This window comes from Lucilia sericata, unplaced genomic scaffold, assembly GCF_015586225.1.
Source record: "Lucilia sericata isolate MDLA Ls3-8-SP2 unplaced genomic scaffold, ASM1558622v1 Contig006351F_arrow, whole genome shotgun sequence".
Lineage (NCBI taxonomy): Eukaryota > Metazoa > Arthropoda > Insecta > Diptera > Calliphoridae > Lucilia > Lucilia sericata.
In genome coordinates, this window is record NW_023997731.1 from 1 (window position 1) to 17981 (window position 17981).

Consider the following 17981-nt stretch of genomic DNA (forward strand, 5'->3'; position numbering starts at 1 on the left):
CTTACTGGGATTATTTTCCACAAAATGACAGTGTGATCCTCGTATTGTTATATTATTATTGCGCCAAGTAAATTCCTGTATATAGGGACAATGATCGGCCAATGACACGGATCCTCCATAGAAAACTTCATCGCCATCTTTATATGTTAATACTATCGAAATTCTGTAAAAGTGAAACAAGGGATTTAGTCCTAGTTTTTGTACAAAATATTATCGACCTATCTATCTATCTATCTCTCTATCTATCGAGCGTATCTATCGATCAGCGAGCGATCGAGCTAGATCGAGCGAGCGAGCGATCGAGCGAGAGAGCGAGGAGCGAGGAGCGAGCGAGCGAGCTAGGAGCGAGCGAGCGAGCGAGCGAGCTAGCGAGCGATCGAGGAGAGCGAGCGAGCGATCTAGCGATCGAGCGAGCAGCGAGCGACTGCTATCTATCTATAGATCTATTCTATCTATCTATCTATCTATCTATCTATCTATCTATCTATCTATCTATCGATCTATCTATTATCTATCTATCATCTATCTATCTATCTATCTATCTAAAACACATAATGTTTTAACAAATGTTGGCAATATGATTAAAATAGTTTGCACCACATATGCTCGCCAAAATCGGTACAAACCTGGTACTGTTCCGGTAACCTATATTCATGTCTAATTAAATTGCACAACGCCACGGAATTGCGATCATCAGTACATTCAGTTTGAAGAGGATCTTGTTTCACCTTGGAGCAAAAGGATGTATAGAGCGGCCCCTAGAAAAGAAAAATTAAGATTTAAACTGAAAGTTGACAAATACTAAACTAAAAACTCACTTGGCATTATTCAATTGTATCCAATCTTTACAGCTGCGCATAACAAAATTACAGCCCAAACCACGACCCCAAGATAAAGGACTGGCCATACTATAATTAGCTCGATACCAGCCCGAGTCTTCCATTAAAGCTAATGTGATGCGTGAAAATACAGGTGATTGAGTATGGGTTCCAGTCATGGCCTCATTCTAAAAAATAAATCATAATTTTACTACATTTTACAAAAATATATTTACATTCGAAACCACACCTCTAAAATACGTTTCTCCCAGTGAGTTAAAGCAGTACCCTCACCTCCCTGATCTTCTAACTCGGCACCCTCCAATAGATCACAATTAAAATGTTTGCGTACTTCTTGCACTACCCTGGGAGTCACCATCATATCGATTTCTTTGCGCACATGACCATTGCGTACCGACCAGTTATCTCTAACCACTTTGCGTATGGTGTCATTACTCCACTGATGTATTTGTAGGCTAAAAGGTACAAAATTGAATCAATATTTATTGAAATTTATTAAAAGAGAACCAACTTACATTTCATTTAAATGTGGTTTACCCGTATCCGGTATTCTCGGTGTTCTTGGCTTACCCTCATCATCTCGAAAGAAAGCAAATAGACTCACGGAGAAACCCAAAGCATGTAAGATCTCATGCTTAACGGTTGATATCAGTGTTTGCAGTTCCTGAGGTTTTGTGCTTATACTATTGGGACACAAATTAGCATGACCCGCTATGGGACGATCTAAAGTAGCCTCTTGTTGACAATGAGCAGCATAAGCCACTGTCAGACCCTTGTGACAACGTTCCGTCTGTCTTGCTGAGACATAAAAAGACGAAATCAGCCTCTTCTATACCCTCACCGGCTTGAGTTGATTCCTCCACCCGACAATTTTGTCCAGTGGCATTACAAATTCGACACACCTTTATTTTTTTAAAGAGAACCCAATTATTGTTTACTTACATTTTAATAAATGTGAAAAATTGAACTTACATCCAAATGTTCTTCGGGCACCTCCACCTCACCACACATGGTTATCGATTTACAATTATCTATACAATGTGTTAAGCCATTTTTAACAAAAACCTTAGTACTGTTGCATTTCCTATTGTTAAATTTAAGGCGTAAAATTATAAGTTTAAAGTAAAAGTAATGCGATTATAAATCAAGGAAAAATTAATTTCAAGGAAAATATATTTATTTAAATTCTGCTTATACATATTGTAATACCTGTTAAGCCTTATGGGACCTTTAGTTTGTCGCACCATTAATGCTTGCTCCCAAAATTGTATTGCCTCCGGTAGTACAGTATCCTTTTGGGTTGTGAAAGGGTAGTGGGTGAAGAAATAAGAAAATGTATTAATAAATGCATAATAGTATTAAAAGGTTTAAAGTTATCAAGTGTGCGTGTGTGTGTGTGTGTGATTTTATCAAGAATTTCATGGAGAATGTAATTATTTCTTTATATTAACATTAAAGATTTATGTACATAAATACAGTGGGAATCAATCAAGGTGTTTGTTTGTTTGGCTTAGTGGTTGATTTTCATTATCAATTTTAACACAGATAAATTTTGATATTTAATTTATTTTGGCTATTGTGTTTGTTTATTGGATTTAGTGAAAATACGGTGATTTTTTTTTCAAGAAATTACCACAAAATTGAGGGTGCCGTAATATATTAATTATTTTAACATGGTTTCTGGTTTTCCCATATACAGTTTAGTTTAAGTATATATTATTTTAATATAGAAGTTAGTTTGTTAAGATTCCTTAAAATTCTACAAGATACTGACAAAGTAGTACTTAATTCTCGTTTCGACTATTACCAATGGCTGGTAATATTAGCCAATGTAACCACTTCTTTTAAGTCTTTAAGCAACTTAAAAAATAATAGACTCTGGAAGTTTTAAAGAATGCTTCTGTCCAGAGAGATTTGAAACAATGTGCAAATTTAGAAAAATCACTGAAATTTTACAAAGATAACATCTGAGGAAAGCGTTAAAACGGACTTTGACATTAATTGGAAGACTGGTTTTGAAATATTTGTAGTGACTTCCAAAAAAAGCAGATTTTACTATGTTAGTTACGTTTTTTTAGAGATTTTGAAATCCTATAAAATATTAATGAAATCTCAGACAATGTAAGCCAATTCAAGAGAATAAGCGTGCCGACAAGATCGAGCGATTTCATAATTATACTTTCTTTAGGTCTCAAAAACAACATCCGACTAAAAGACGATAAGTGTTAAAAAGGTCTCTAAGAGTATGAAGACTAATTTCACGATTTGCAAATATAGTACGATAATAAGCGTTTAAACGGACTCGCAGAGAATACATGATACGAGTAGAAGGACACGTTTTTATAATTTACCGAATTGAAAAATCTTCCTTTTTTGGATTAATACAATTGACAAGAAAGCGAGATTAAAAAGTAAATAGGCTTTCAGGGAATAAATAGTCTTTCAGAGAATGTAAAGACTAGATATGACAGTTTGCAATGAATTAATCAATTTATTGGAAAGTTTTAAAATTAAACACAGTTATTTGAAGCCTCTAACCTCTCCGAGGGCGTGTTACCTTGATGAAAGTCCCTCATCTTGGTGTTATTGCAATCCCGGGGAAAAGAGGTGCTGCCAGTACTTCTAGTCTGCCGGGACTTGGAATGATTTGACATGGGGTCGAACCAGATAACAACATAATCCGATAGCCCATAGTTCAGATTTTGTCTTGTCCCGGTTATTGGCTGATGCACGGTAAGGTCTGTAATTCGGAACTGCTGCTGAGACAGCCTGCAGAGGAGTGGGATTAAGCGTTGAAAATGAGTTGGAATTAAGTGTATATAATACAGGATGCATACGGACCTTACCCTCCCGTATATTTAGACTGATTGTGTCGGATATTTTCCTCAATGAGTGTGTCGGATGAATGACAAGTGTATGGGTTGAATGGTGATGGTTCTAAGGTATCTTATACAAGTGATACCATTGAATTTCCCATCCTTGTCCGGGTATGTTCAGGGTTTACTCTATTCATACCAGATTTAACAACGTGTGTTCTCTGTGAGTAAGAACAAGTCCTCGACTTATTTGATGAATTTGTATTATGGTCTACCGATTACTTCTCTGCTGTTGCCGACTCAACAGAGGACATCCCATCTGTGTGGTAGTTAACGGAAGTGAAGTTATTGATTCTTGAAAGTTAAGCAACGGGGCAGCAATGGTCAGAGATTAGATAGCTCGAGTACATGAGCAATGTGCTTGCACATGGACCGGCAGAACCATGTATGAAAAATGCCACCGGCGTGTGAGATACACAAAGGTCAAAAAGCTCACCCTGTGGATGGAAAAAGCCAACGCAAATTAGGTCTTCAAGGGAAGTGTTCACGTAGAGCACTTCGGCATTTTGATACCTCTAAATTTGTGTCTTTAGGATATTCATAGGCTCTTTTAGCTCTAAAAAAGAATATCCCACCAGAGTACGAAAAGAATCAGTAAAAAGTTGTTAAAGAGTAACTTAAAAGAAAAAATAACTGACTCTTTAACCATTTTGGGTTAGTTTTCTTTTGGTCCACCTTGTATGTAATCAAGTTCATATATAATTTTCAATAAATTGTGTACTTTAACAAATTTCCACTATAAAACTAATAAATAATATTCTAAAATTACACCCTTCAGTTACTTACATTAATCAAAATGAATTTGTCAGTGTCCAGACTGTAAGAGAAGAAAATAGAAAAAAATTATTAATAATTCACAAGAAAAAATAAGTTGTAATTAAAAATATCTAACGGTAAAGTTAGTAAGTAATACGTAGATACAAAAATTAAATAAATACTTTAAGAACTATTAAAACTATAATGTAGGAAGTTAGACTTTAAAGCGAAAATTACTTGTTAAGCTTTTTTAATATTATTCACAGGCAACTACTGCAGGTTTTAATTGTTTAATATTACTTGTTTCTTGAATAAATTTTCTTTTTTCCAACAATGCAACAACAAACGTGTATTATTCTTTAATTTTAATTTATTAAATATGAAGCAAAGCATGCAATTGTTAGACTATTAAGAATATAGAATTGTATAAATATTTATAGATTAGTTAATATTATAAAATAAATATATTGCCGCAGTATATAAGAGTTTTATTGGGAATGATGCTGTAACAAATGATTGTTGTTGTTACTATAAACTAGTTATTGCATTTGTTTAGATGACCTTGGAGACAAGTAGTCAATGGCTACTAGAGAACAATGTTCATTTCCAGCAAATATTCATGTTTGTTTTCTTTTTTTTTTTAATTTGTTTCACTCTTTATTTGTATTTCTTAATAAATTCTTATTTAATTGCTAACAGTGGGCTGTAAAATTGTTTATTTTGTTTTGATCTCCATTATCTAGAAATAACCTTCAAAGAAAACTTTATAGCAGGTTGTAAAGAAGTTGCGAAAATAAATTAAGGGGTTTCAATTGTAAACCGATTAGAAGTGTTTTAAGATAAGTTTTATTAAATATCAATTTATATGTAGCTCAGGTTTTTAAAATTTAGTTTTAGAGATCTGATTATAAATCTATAATAGAACTTAAAACTTTAAGAATCACTACCGCTATAAAACATTTTCAAAAAAAACTGTTTTTTTTTTTTAATTTATATTCCATTAAACAAATTCAAAATAAAACTTAATTAAGCAAAACGTGTGAATTAATAAAAAACACCTAATGATCGCAATGATTTTGGAGAATTAAAACATCTTTTAAAAAATCACCTTTAATTAAAAAAAAATGATTTATTTAATTTTACACAATGTAAACGTACACTTACTTGCAAAAATATGTTTCAAGGTCATTTTTCTACTTTTTATTTAAAACGCCTACCAAACATAATTTTTTCCTGCAACTTAGTTTTATAACTGTAAATATGTAATTTAAATACTTACCCAAGAACGGATTCATCATAGACTAAAGAAATTCGTAGTGGTCTTTCAACCGTACTGCGTTTTTTCCGTCTTGAATGATGTTGCTGATGATCATGATTTAATGAGTTTTCTAGCTGCTGCGGCGCATGATCAAATGAAGTCGCTGTTGTCTCAACTGTTTCGATTCGTACACCGTGAATAACCTAGAAATATATTTAAAAAAAAAACACAACAATAATGATCAAATAAAATTTATAAAAAAAATCGCACAATTGAATGATAGCGACTTGATAATCATTAAAATAATGAGTAGTGTTTTTGTTTAAACTTAATTTTGTTATTTTTTTCTTGTTTATAGTTATTTGCAATATTTTTTTTAATGTATTTTGATCAAAGTTGTACACGGAATTAAATTAAATCAAATCGTGGGGTTAATACTAAGTGGAAACTAACGACCTGAAAACACCCTTTATTGATTTTCAAAATTATTCTACATAAAGAAAATTTCGGAAAATAATAGTCTATAGTCTAGTGCATGATCTAGTCCGTAGTTTAGTCTATAGTCTAGTCTATTCTATAGTCTAGTCTATAATCTAGTATATAGTCTAGTCTTTAGTCTAGTCTATAGTCCAGTCTATAGTCTAGTCTAAAGTTTAGTCTATAGTCTAGTCTATAGTCTAGTCTACAGTCAAGTCTTTAGTCTAGTCTATAGTCCTGTATATAGTCTAGTCTATAGTCTATTCTATAGTCTAGTCTAGTCTAGTCTTTAGTCTAGTCTTTAGTCTAGTCTTTAGTCTAGTCTTTAGTCTAGTCTTTAGTCTAGTCTATAGTCTAGTCTATAGTCTAGTCTACAGTGAAGTCTATAGTCTAGTCTATAGTCTAGTCTATAGTCTAGTCTATAGTCCAGTCTAAAGTCTAGTCTATAGTCTAGTCTATAGTATAGTCTATAGTATAGTCTATAGTCCAGTATATAGTCTATTCTATAGTCTAGTCTATAGTCTATTGTATAGTCTAGTCTATAGTCTCGTCTATAGTCTAGTCTATAGTCTAGTCTATAGTCTAGTCTATAGTCTAGTCTATAGTCTAGTCTATAGTCTAGTCTATAGTCTAGTCTATAGTCTAGTCTATAGTCTAGTCTATAGTCTAGTCTATAGTCTAGTCTATAGTCTAGTCTATAGTCTAGTCTATAGTCTAGTCTATAGTCTAGTCTATAGTCTAGTCTATAGTCTAGTCTATAGTCTAGTCTATAGTCTAGTCTATAGTCTAGTCTATAGTCTAGTCTAGTCTATTAGTCTAGTCTATAGTCTAGTCTATAGTCTAGTCTATAGTCTAGTCTATAGTCTAGTCTATAGTCTAGTCTATAGTCTAGTCTATAGTCTAGTCTATAGTCTAGTCTATAGTCTAGTCTATAGTCTAGTCTATAGTCTAGTCTATAGTCTAGCGTCTATAGTCTAGTCTATAGTCTAGTCTATAGTCTAGGTCTATAGTCTAGTCTATAGTCTAGTCTATAGTCTAGTCTATAGTCTAGTCTAAGTCTAGTCTATAGTCTAGTCTATAGTCTAGTCTATAGTCTAGTCTATAGTCTAGTCTATAGTCTAGTCTATAGTCTAGTCTATAGTCTAGTCTATAGTCTAGTCTATAGTCTAGTCTATAGTCTAGTCTATAGTCTAGTCTATAGTCTAGTCCTATAGTCTAGTCTATAGTCTAGTCTATAGTCCTAGTCTATAGTCTAGTCTAGTAGTCTATAGTCTAGTCTATAGTCTAGTCTATAGTCTAGTCTATAGTCTAGTCTATAGTCTAGTCTATAGTATAGTCTATAGTCTAGTCTATCTAGTCTATAGTCTAGTCTATAGTCTAGTCTATAGTCTAGTCTATAGTCTAGTCTATAGTCTAGTCTATAGTCTAGTCTATAGTCTAGTCTATAGTCTAGTCTATAGTCTAGTCTATAGTCTAGTCTATAGTCTAGTCTATAGTCTAGTCTATAGTCTAGTCTATAGTCTAGTCTATAGTCTAGTCTATAGTCTAGTCTATAGTCTAGTCTATAGTCTAGTCTATAGTCTAGTCTATAGTCTAGTCTATAGTCTAGTCTATAGTCGAGTCTATAGTCTAGTCTATAGTCTAGTCTATAGTCTAGTCTATAGTCTAGTCTATAGTCTAGTCTATAGTCTAGTCTATAGTCTAGTCCATAGTCTAGTCTATAGTCTAGTCTATAGTCTAGTCTATAGTCTAGTCTATAGTCTAGTCTAGTCTATAGTCTAGTCTATAGTCTAGTCTATAGTCTAGTCTATAGTCTAGTCTATAGTCCAGTCTATAGTCTAGTCTATAGTCTAGTCTATAGTCTAGTCTATAGTCTAGTCTATAGTCTAGTCTATAGTCTAGTCTATAGTCTAGTCTATTGTCTAGTCTATAGTCTAGTCTATAGTCCAGTCTATAGTCTAGTCTATAGTCTAGTCTATAGTCTAGTCTATAGTCAATATATAGTCTAAACAAAAATTTCTATATAGAAAACGTTTTTTGAAATTTTTTTATAGAAACAAAATTTTCTATAGAAAAAACCGTTTCGAAAAATTTCTATAGTAATAAAATCTTTATAATTTCTATAAGGAAAAAATGACGAAAATTTTGTAGTAAACCATTAATTAAAAAAGTATTTTGGTTAATAGCCGTTTTCAAACAAAAATTTTAAATTTTATTAAAAAGAAATTTTGTCAATTGTTTTCGAAAATAAAGAATTATACAAATAAATACTTATTTATTCATTTCGTGCTATAGAGTACAAAAATAATTGAAAATTGTACTTGCATACCAATAATAATATCTACATAATGAAAACAATTTTTAATCAAATTTCTTACAAAATACTTAAAAAGGTAAAAACAAACAAAAAACAGTAAATATAAAAAAAATCATTATATTACATGAGCAACAAACCAGATAATGGGTCAAATTATTTTATGAATTTGTAATTTACAAAATAATACGTAAAAAAAATATAAAACCAAACATATTTATTTATTTATGAATGTAGAAAAAAATAAGTAACTAAATATCATATGCTTAGTTATGCTCTACAGGCGATAGTAACAAACATATTTCATAATTTTTAACAAAAAGTAGAAAAAAGTGAATTTGTAAATATGAAACTGTTAGCAGTCATACAACACATTTCTATGGTATACGGGACAAAAACCGCAAATGTTGGGTTTTGTTTTCTTATATACCACTCTCGTAATTGTAGACATACGACGACACGATTATTTGATTAAAAAAATGAGGGTGCTAATTTCTTTAAATTGTCTTGTCATCGAGTGAGTGCATAAAATAATAATTTTGGAAGAAATTATTATTTAACATGACATATTATTATAATTTATTTCCAACTAAATAAATATGTATATTTACGGTAAGATTTACTTTTCGAAAAAATACACAAATATTTACACATTTTTTTAACACGTTTGTACAGAGAGAATGGCACGTTAACACACTAATGTCACATCTAATTATTGTTATTTTTAATTGATCACAATATAGTAAGATGTAGTAGTTTCGGGTATGTTTGTTAAAAATTAGGTCGGAAAAACAATTTAACACCTGTATATAGTTACACATGTTTTTACAAAATTCCACTTTTTTCTATTTAAACATTAGTTAACAATACATTTAACAAATTGTAAAAACCTTTTAACAATTTTGCCAAAGTAAAATTGACAATTGTATATTCAAGTGTTTAATTTGTTTAACAAGGTTTTATTACATTTTACATTTTTTTCTCATTGTTGTGTGTAAATGACTAATTAATTGTGTAAAATATGATATCAGTTTCAAATGTTTTGAATTTCAAATTAAAATTGTGCAAATAAATGATTTGAGAGAAATTATGAAAAGTATATTAAAGAGAAATTAATAAAAGTATATTAAAAAATTTAAATCATTGAGAAGGCCCAAGTCTTGGTTGTCTTCCCTTAAAAGTATTGGCAAACCCTTTTTTATAGTTTAGAAGTGACAATCGAAGGACTGGAACTGAGACGTTAATGGGTTGCACCAAACAATATTTACGCATGTCGACGTGCGGGTTGTTATGATTTACACGTTTTCTTTATGTATCACGACCCGCTATTGAAAATTTATCTTGTATGAGACGCACATTCTATGTATTAAATATTCTTTACGAAATCACCTGTCCTGTTAGCCTTATTTCACGGTGTACTTTTACAACCACAGCTCCTTTGTGCTTCTTACACGTTGATAGCAATTTTGGTTCTGTCGGTCCATGTACAAGCACTCAAGTATTCGACCTACCTAAGCTCTGACCATTGCTGCGCCGTTGCGTAACTTCCGAGATACGAAAACATCGCTTCTTGATTCGGAAACAACACATCGGTAGACCGAAATACAAATCCATAAAATAAATACGAATCCAAATAAAAATAAGAAGATATTGTTCAACTCAGAATACTTCCCATTCATCTGACACACCCATTGAGAAAAATATCCGATAAACTCACTTTAGGTATACGAATGGGTGAGGCCCCCATACAGTGATGCCAGGAGATTTTTTTCAGAAATCCCTACGCTTATGAGAAAAAATCCCTTTTTTCCCTATACCCACTTTTTATTTTCCCTACATTTTTCCCTACACTACGTTCTTCCATTTTTTTCAAAGTTTATCTTAAAAAAATACAAAAATAACATCAAAAACTAAAATATTAGCTCCGTTTTATAATATACATATATGTATGTATTTTTTTTTAATTTTTAGGAATGAAATTTCTAGAATTTAAATTTAAATTTTTTTTCTTTCAATTTTACATCATACAAATCTTCCAACCCTGACTCTTCAGTTAAGATAAAAAAAAAAACAATTGAAAGATTTATGGCAGTATATCGAATCGTGATAAAAATTTATTTTATGTGCCTCCAACAAAAAAATTTTCATAAAATAATTATTTTAAATAAGGTTTACTTTTGCGTTTACTTTTTGCGGTTTACTTTTATAAATTTTCAGAATATTAAATTCATTTTTTCAATCCTGAGTTACTGCATTAAGCCCCCAACTACTCTATCTATAAGGAGTCAGAATATATCGCCCTACAGGATTGGCATAATCCAAAAAGTCGTTTCAAGAAAAATGGATATGAATATTTAATGACATTTAACTATTTTTTTAATAACTTTTAAACAAATCAAGGGGTTTTAAAAATCCAGATTCAGATAGTTGAGGTTAATATGTTTCTCATCTAAATTGAAATTAAATTTTTAGTTGTCTAATATTCACAAAAACGTGGGTTTTAGTTTTTACGTTTACAAAAAATCGATTTCACATCGAAAATAATAGACATATTTGAAATTTCATAAATCTATATGAAAGATTTTAGTATGTCGCATGTTTTGAAGACCTTAGTTCAAGAAAGCCGAATTTTGGATTATGCCAGTCTTGTAGCGATATGTAGGTACATACATATATTGTAGAAATTACAAGCGGAATTTTTACTAACGATACACTTAAAACTGATTTCATTTTTAATTTAAAAGTTTAATACATGAAAGAGTACATTTTTAGTTGTTAAAAACTATGAAATTGAAAAATCCCTACAATTTGACAATAGTAAGAAATCTTTCCCTTTTTCCCTACACGTGAAATTTTTGAAAAAAATCCCTACAAAAAGGGAATAATCCCTACACTTGGCATCACTGCCCCCATACCAATTCATTTCTAATGCTTAGTCCCACAATCACTCCTATGCGGGGTATCTGTTGTCTCGGCAACAGCACCGAACGTATCCCGAATTATAGACTTTACGGTACATTAGTCTTTTAAAAAACATTCCTAACCCACGAGAAACTCTGTCCTGTGCGGTACCGGTTACCGTGGTACCAGATTATCAGGCTTCCTTACACATTTGACACCAGCAGTTAATAGACTAGAGGTATTGGTATCACCTCTTCCACCACCAAGATCATCATCAATGGAAGATCATCAAAGGTAACATGCCCTGGGGACATTAGCATTGTATGTAGACAATCTATTTATATATACAGCAGCGAACGTATACGGAATTATAGACTTTACGGTGCATCAGTCTTTAAAAAAACATTCTTAACACGTGAGTTTGGGACCTCTCCAATAACCGGGACAAGACAATGTCTGAATTTCTGTCCTGTAGGGTACCGGTTACCGTGGTACCAGATTATCAGGCTCCTTTGTTCGACCCCAGATCAAATTAAACGCAATTCACAAGGAAAGGTCGTGGATACATTTGACACCAGCAGTTAGTAGACTAGAAGTATTGGTATCATCACCAATTGAAGATCATCAAAGGTAACATGCCCCGGGGACATTAGCATTGTATGTAGACAATCTATTTATATAGGAAAGCTTAACTACCATTTGTTGCTTAACTAATGGGTTTCCCAGAAAACTGCAGATCTATTTCAATAAGCCTTAAGACCGCTGACCTCAAAGTTAAGATAACTGTTTTTAATTAAGTCGTTTATTTGTGGCTAGGAAAGTTAAACTACCTTTGGGTGCCGTGATATATCATTCAGTAAAAAGACTAGACTTTTTCTAATGGGTTTCCCAGAAAACTGCACATCTATTTCAATAAGCCGTAATCGACCGCTGACTTCAAAGTCAACATAACTCGTTTTAATTTAGTCGATTATTTGTGACACAGTAATTGAAAGTTGCACATCTCGGATCAGTGACATAATCAATGTTACCCAGTTTTCAACTCCTTAATTTTACAAATTCCTAAAATATTAAGTTCGGCTTACATTTCTATTTATCTTTTCCTCTGGTTTAATCAATTCCGAAATAATATTTCAATAAATGGAAGTGGTCATGAAGCTGATCATTATTTCTCCCACTTTATTAGGATTAACAGACCACTTAACAAAATACGATCACACAAACACGCTCTTGTTTGATTTATAAAATAAAAATTATTGTATTCCAAATTTTCAATGTCCAAGAAAAAGAAAAAACACAAATTGCAAAAGACGTGTCCGTCTGTCTTTCTGTTTCTTTTACCATTCAATGAGTCACTCTGTCATTTAGTCAGTAAGTTAACCATTTATTTGTACATGACTAAATAAATGTGTAAAAGTCACTTTATTAAAGCAACAATATAAAAAAATATTTATTATAAGAAAACAAAAAAAAAAAAAAAAAAAAAAAACAAAATCATCAATAAATAAACAAATAAATAATATACATATGTACGTAGGAAAATAACGTATGAATGGTATTTCCATATTGCATGTTTGTTGTTTGATTGCGTTTTAATAAACTCTATAACAAATTTCCACCTAACTGTTTTTTTGTTCGGCTTGTATTTTTTATTTATATTTAATACTTTATATTTATTTTTTTGTTACAATTACAATTGTTTATTTGTAAGCAGAGTTAAGCAGACATACATGCAACTAAGCAAACTAACCGACCAATCAAACAACTGACAGACAGAAGCTGCGAGTAATGAATTCTTCGTATAACGTTTAATTTTAAGGTTCGTAAGTAAATAGTCCTCTTTAAGGTATCACGTGCAAAGACTCTGTCCTCTTGAGAGAGATAATCACATCTAAATCCATTCAAAATCCTAGAAATAGCTTAGAATTGATATGTAAAGCTCTTCTTTATTAGTGTCTCACCATTAACTTTTTGCGATACACTGACCACTGATCAGCAAGTCTGGAGGCAATTCTAGACGTACATAAGTACATATGTATTTCTGAAATAGAATATAAAAAGTATGCAGACTAGATAGCTTCCTTAGGACCCTTTGAATCGGAGAAGACTGGGCTGCAATTCCTGTTCTTCGAGACGATAAAACCTCAGACTTCATCGTTCAGTACGGGTACTAGCTAGGGTTCTATAAATCGACTTTCGAATAATCGAACAATCGACTTTTTGTCGAAAAAAGTCGAAGTCGACTATTTTGTTCCAAAAAAGTCGATAACTCGACTATCGTCTCTGAAAAAAGTCGAAAAGTCGACTTTGTAAATAAAAGTAGAAGTCTGAAAGTCGGAAAAAGTCGAAAACTCGAAAATAGTAGAAAAATAGTCGAAAATTTTAAAAAGTGTAAAAAAAGTCAAAAACTCTAAAATAGTCGGTAAACTCGTAAAAAGTCAAAAATAGTTGAAAAAAGTCAAAAAAAAAAGTCGAAAATAGTAAAAAAAATCGAAAAGTCGGAAAAAGTCGAAAAAAGTCGGAAAAAAGTCGAAAAGTCGGAAAAAGTCAAAAAGCCGACTATTTATAAAATACTTAAAGTCGAAATGTCTAAAAGTCGACTTTTAATTAAATGAAAAAAGTCGAAAAATCGACTTTTCATAAAATGAAAAAAGTCGAAAAATCGACTTTTCATAAAATGCAAAAAGTCGAAAAGTCGACTTTTCGATTCAACTATAGAACCCTAGTACTAGCTGGGGACTTTTCTCCTATCAGATAGCCTCAACCTGCTTTTAACTTACAATTTGGGAAACCAATGCGGCTACGAGAAACATCCTAGAACTAGATCTTGAGGCGACGACCATTAATACGTATCTTGCGTATCTAAAAGCGATGAAATGTATTCTCAATTTCATTCACTCCCTGTTCGTATTTGCCGAACTCTTTCATCACACTTAATATTCCCAATTAAGGTACGCAAATATCCGAGTTCTTGTGTACTTCGGTAATTTTGTAGCAGTCGGCAACTCTCGTAGACATCAGTGATGTTCTCGATTGATCTAAAGTTCTTGTAAATTACAAATCTTTGGATTTTTTTAAATTAAAAGATTGTCTACGAAGTAGTTCGAAAGCGAACTACGAAATTTTTACAGCAAACCTTCACGGATAGCCTGAAGTTCTCCACCGTTCTGAAGTTATTTTGAAGCTCGAATCTTCGGTGAGTTTTTAACGAAGCGGTTGTCTCGTTTAGGAGTCGAGATGATGATGAGTAGACTTATAATTTTAAATTCTCATATTTTTTTTAAGATTTTAATGAAGCAATTCCTTTAAATCTCAGACAAAATTAACCGATCAACACTCAAAAAAACAAACAATGCTTTCACTTTCGTTTTCATACAACTTCGTTAATAATTTTGTATTCAAACATAAAAAAGCAGCCAGCAGTTGGCAGCTAAAACTTGCTGCCAATTTTGTTTTTTCGATATATTTTGTTGTTACGCTTGCTGCTGCTATTGCCGTCAATAAATAGTTTATAAACTACAAACAAACAAAAAAGAGCAAAATAATAATAGTAGAAAAACTTGAAATACCGTCAGCTGTTTTCGGTTTCATGTTTGTGGACTAAAAAAGTGTTGCGGTGTAGATTGATATGGCCGCATGGTATCGGGTTGTATTTTTATGTTGTTTAGGTTTCAATTTTATTGTTTAGAGCACAAGTTCAACACCGCCTTACATTTTACTAGCTGCTGCTGCTGCTGTCGTTGTTTAGTTAGCTTTACAACACTTTAGTTGAGTTCATCATATGTGTTGTGTTCGCTTAAGTTGGATGTCTCTTGAGTTCGTCACAGTTAAACTTTCATTTATATGGGTTGCTATAGCAGCTTAATATGACCGACTATTGTTTGTGTTTATGTGCATATGTTTGTTTATATGTTAAGTTAAAGTATTATTATGATATTATTGTCAAATTGTTACCTCATTGCCTGTTGTTGTTGCTGTTGTGGGGCTGTTGTCGCTGTTGCCGTTGGCTACATAATTTGGTTAGTGTTACTTCATACGAAAACCGGCATAGCAGCAGTTAAAAACAATAACAACTAGAAATAATTTTAGCAATAACTGCATCATCTCTATTACACTAGCAATAGCACAGATAGAGGGACAGACTTTAAGTCTTAAAATTAACACAATTGTGATTTAAAATTATTATTTTATGTGTGTTTTGTTGACTGAATGACTGACGGACATGTATGTTGAATATGACTAAATTATGATAATTAATATTTTAGCTTGTCTGTCTGTCAGTTTCTTATTGTTGTTGCTGTTGTTTATAAAAACCATTTCAATTTAATTAGTTGCATAGTTAATTTCTTAATGTTTAAATATTTATGTGTATTTATAAATACAAGTTTAGGCATAGTTATGCACACTTACATTAGCAGCCTTGGTATAGTGAATAGCACACTGATTACACGTGTTGAAAGTGTATTATTATTGCATTTACTATTGCAATTATTCATTGAAGTTCCTTTTATGGGTATTTATTATAATTATATATTGACAAACATTGTTTTCTTTGAGGCTGTAAGATTGAGGCAAAATACAAAGTTCAAATTAATGACGATACCCGGCATCATTAATCAATGTAACATAGATATGAAATGAGCTTTGCTATATTAGATTATCCATTAAAATAGTAATGGACAATTTTCCTTCGAATCGGAAGATTACCAATGTTGCGATTGATTTAAATAAATAAATTATGGGCATAAAACGGAGATAGAACTCCATTTTCACAGCATTATTTATTTCCTTTCCTTTGACTTCTTCATGTGCTAAAGCTATAATTCCAAAGCATAATCGTGCTCTAAGTTAGGCTTCGTGTATCTTCCATGAATGAAGTGGATTGGTATAATTGATTTCTCTGAATGTTTTCTTTGGGCTTTGAGGTTATCGGATGTAAATTGCTTCACCAATTAGGCACAATTGCTTGGAGTTCTTCTATCTGTTGAGATTATAGAGACTCCTCATTATAATGGCGATCACACGGATAGATTACACTGGTTTTTCTGAGAATAATATGGTTTTAGGATAAATTTAATGGAGGAATGTGGGTTAGCAATGTGATATATCTTAAGGATATTTATTATAAATATTAACAGTAAGAAATCCGATAGCACCACTCATGTCATAAAATCACCTTAAATCTATGGATTGATGTTATACACATTATGGTAAAGGTTATCTCTGCTGTGACAGTTGATAATGTATGGCTGGTTAGGAATAGGATCGTTGTATAGCGAAGATAAAAAACTTCTAACGATCATCCTTTCAGTGTAAAGGTTATTGATTGCAAACTCCTGGCTACCATGCCTATATGTTGAAATATTGTTAAAGTAGTTCCGACATTCATTTTATTTTGATCAACTTATCCCCATTTTCTCAATGTCTTGTTATTTTTTATCGAAACGATATTTTGACATTTTGGCGATAACCGGAAATGAGATTATGGGCCTTAATCTAAAAGAAATTTGCATTTTGATCGACGTGAATTGTATCATTAGAGACTTTGTAGTAACGATATTAACCACCGACTAATAGATTCCATTTAGATTGCTATTAGTACTTTAAATTGTGTACCAATTACCAATTTTTTTGATTCTCAAATCCCAAAATCTGTTTTTACAAAATTTCAATAATTTTATTATACTTTCGACTTTAGTGGTTAGGCAAAATAAATAAAACTCAAACACTAAATTTTATACTTTATATAAAAAATAATTTATTTAAAAACAATAAAAGAAAATAAATTTTTTACGAACACTCAAGTTTAAAATTATCAAGAAGAATGAAAAATTATTTTTCAAAAACAGAAAACTTATTAATATAAAATGCAAAGATATTTTGATTAAAAATATTTCAAGAAACAAAGTGTTATTTTCAAAAAGTATTTTTAAATGTTAAAATATTATAACGCCACACGTCACACCTATAATATAATAATCCGTCCTTAAAAAGTATATATGTTTATTCTGGATCCTTATAGATAAAGCTATGTCTATCTATTTGCCGGTTGAAATCTATTTTCTGAAGACCCCCGATACCTTTGGGATTTAAATATACAATAATAGTTAGCTTAGTCGATTAAGCCAAGTCGTATATCTGTCTGCTGAAATGCATTTTCTGAAGACATCAATATGTTTGGAATCCCAACATTTTCGAGATGTTTCCTATTTAAATTCCATAAATAACGGGCATATGAGCAAAAATCCGAGACAATCTCCGAAAATTTCGTATTAAAATAAGAATTTTTGCAAGCATTCGACAGAAAACAACAACCACATACAGCTTAACATGGTAATTGTTATTGGATAAGGCGTATATAACATTTGGAACAGGCGAATATAGAACTCTTACTTGTTTGTTTTTATGAAAATCAAGTGAACTTATACAATCTTCAGTTTTCCAATTTCTTTTTTAAAACAAAAATCTTTAGTTTTGTGCTATTTACATTAGCAAGGCTGTACGGACGTGAGTATCACCATATTATATAAATTAACCATTAAAAAAGATGCTACAATGAA

At 31.7% G+C, this 17981-nt stretch overlaps 1 protein-coding gene across 1 annotated transcript; it reads right to left on the minus strand.

Annotated features, from left to right (window-relative positions):
- Positions 1–3: 3 nt before the first annotated feature.
- LOC119615624 (leishmanolysin-like peptidase) lies at positions 4–5932 on the minus strand (the record flags this gene model as incomplete). Its single annotated transcript, XM_037971633.1, is given in 12 exon segments — positions 4–141; positions 143–163; positions 627–739; positions 742–758; positions 819–1006; positions 1069–1294; positions 1355–1650; positions 1652–1741; positions 1812–1923; positions 2049–2131; positions 4502–4532; positions 5751–5932. Coding segments are annotated over 12 exon segments (1497 nt in total), but the record flags the coding sequence as incomplete, so codon positions are not given.
- Between the last annotated feature and the right edge of the window lie 12049 nt (positions 5933–17981).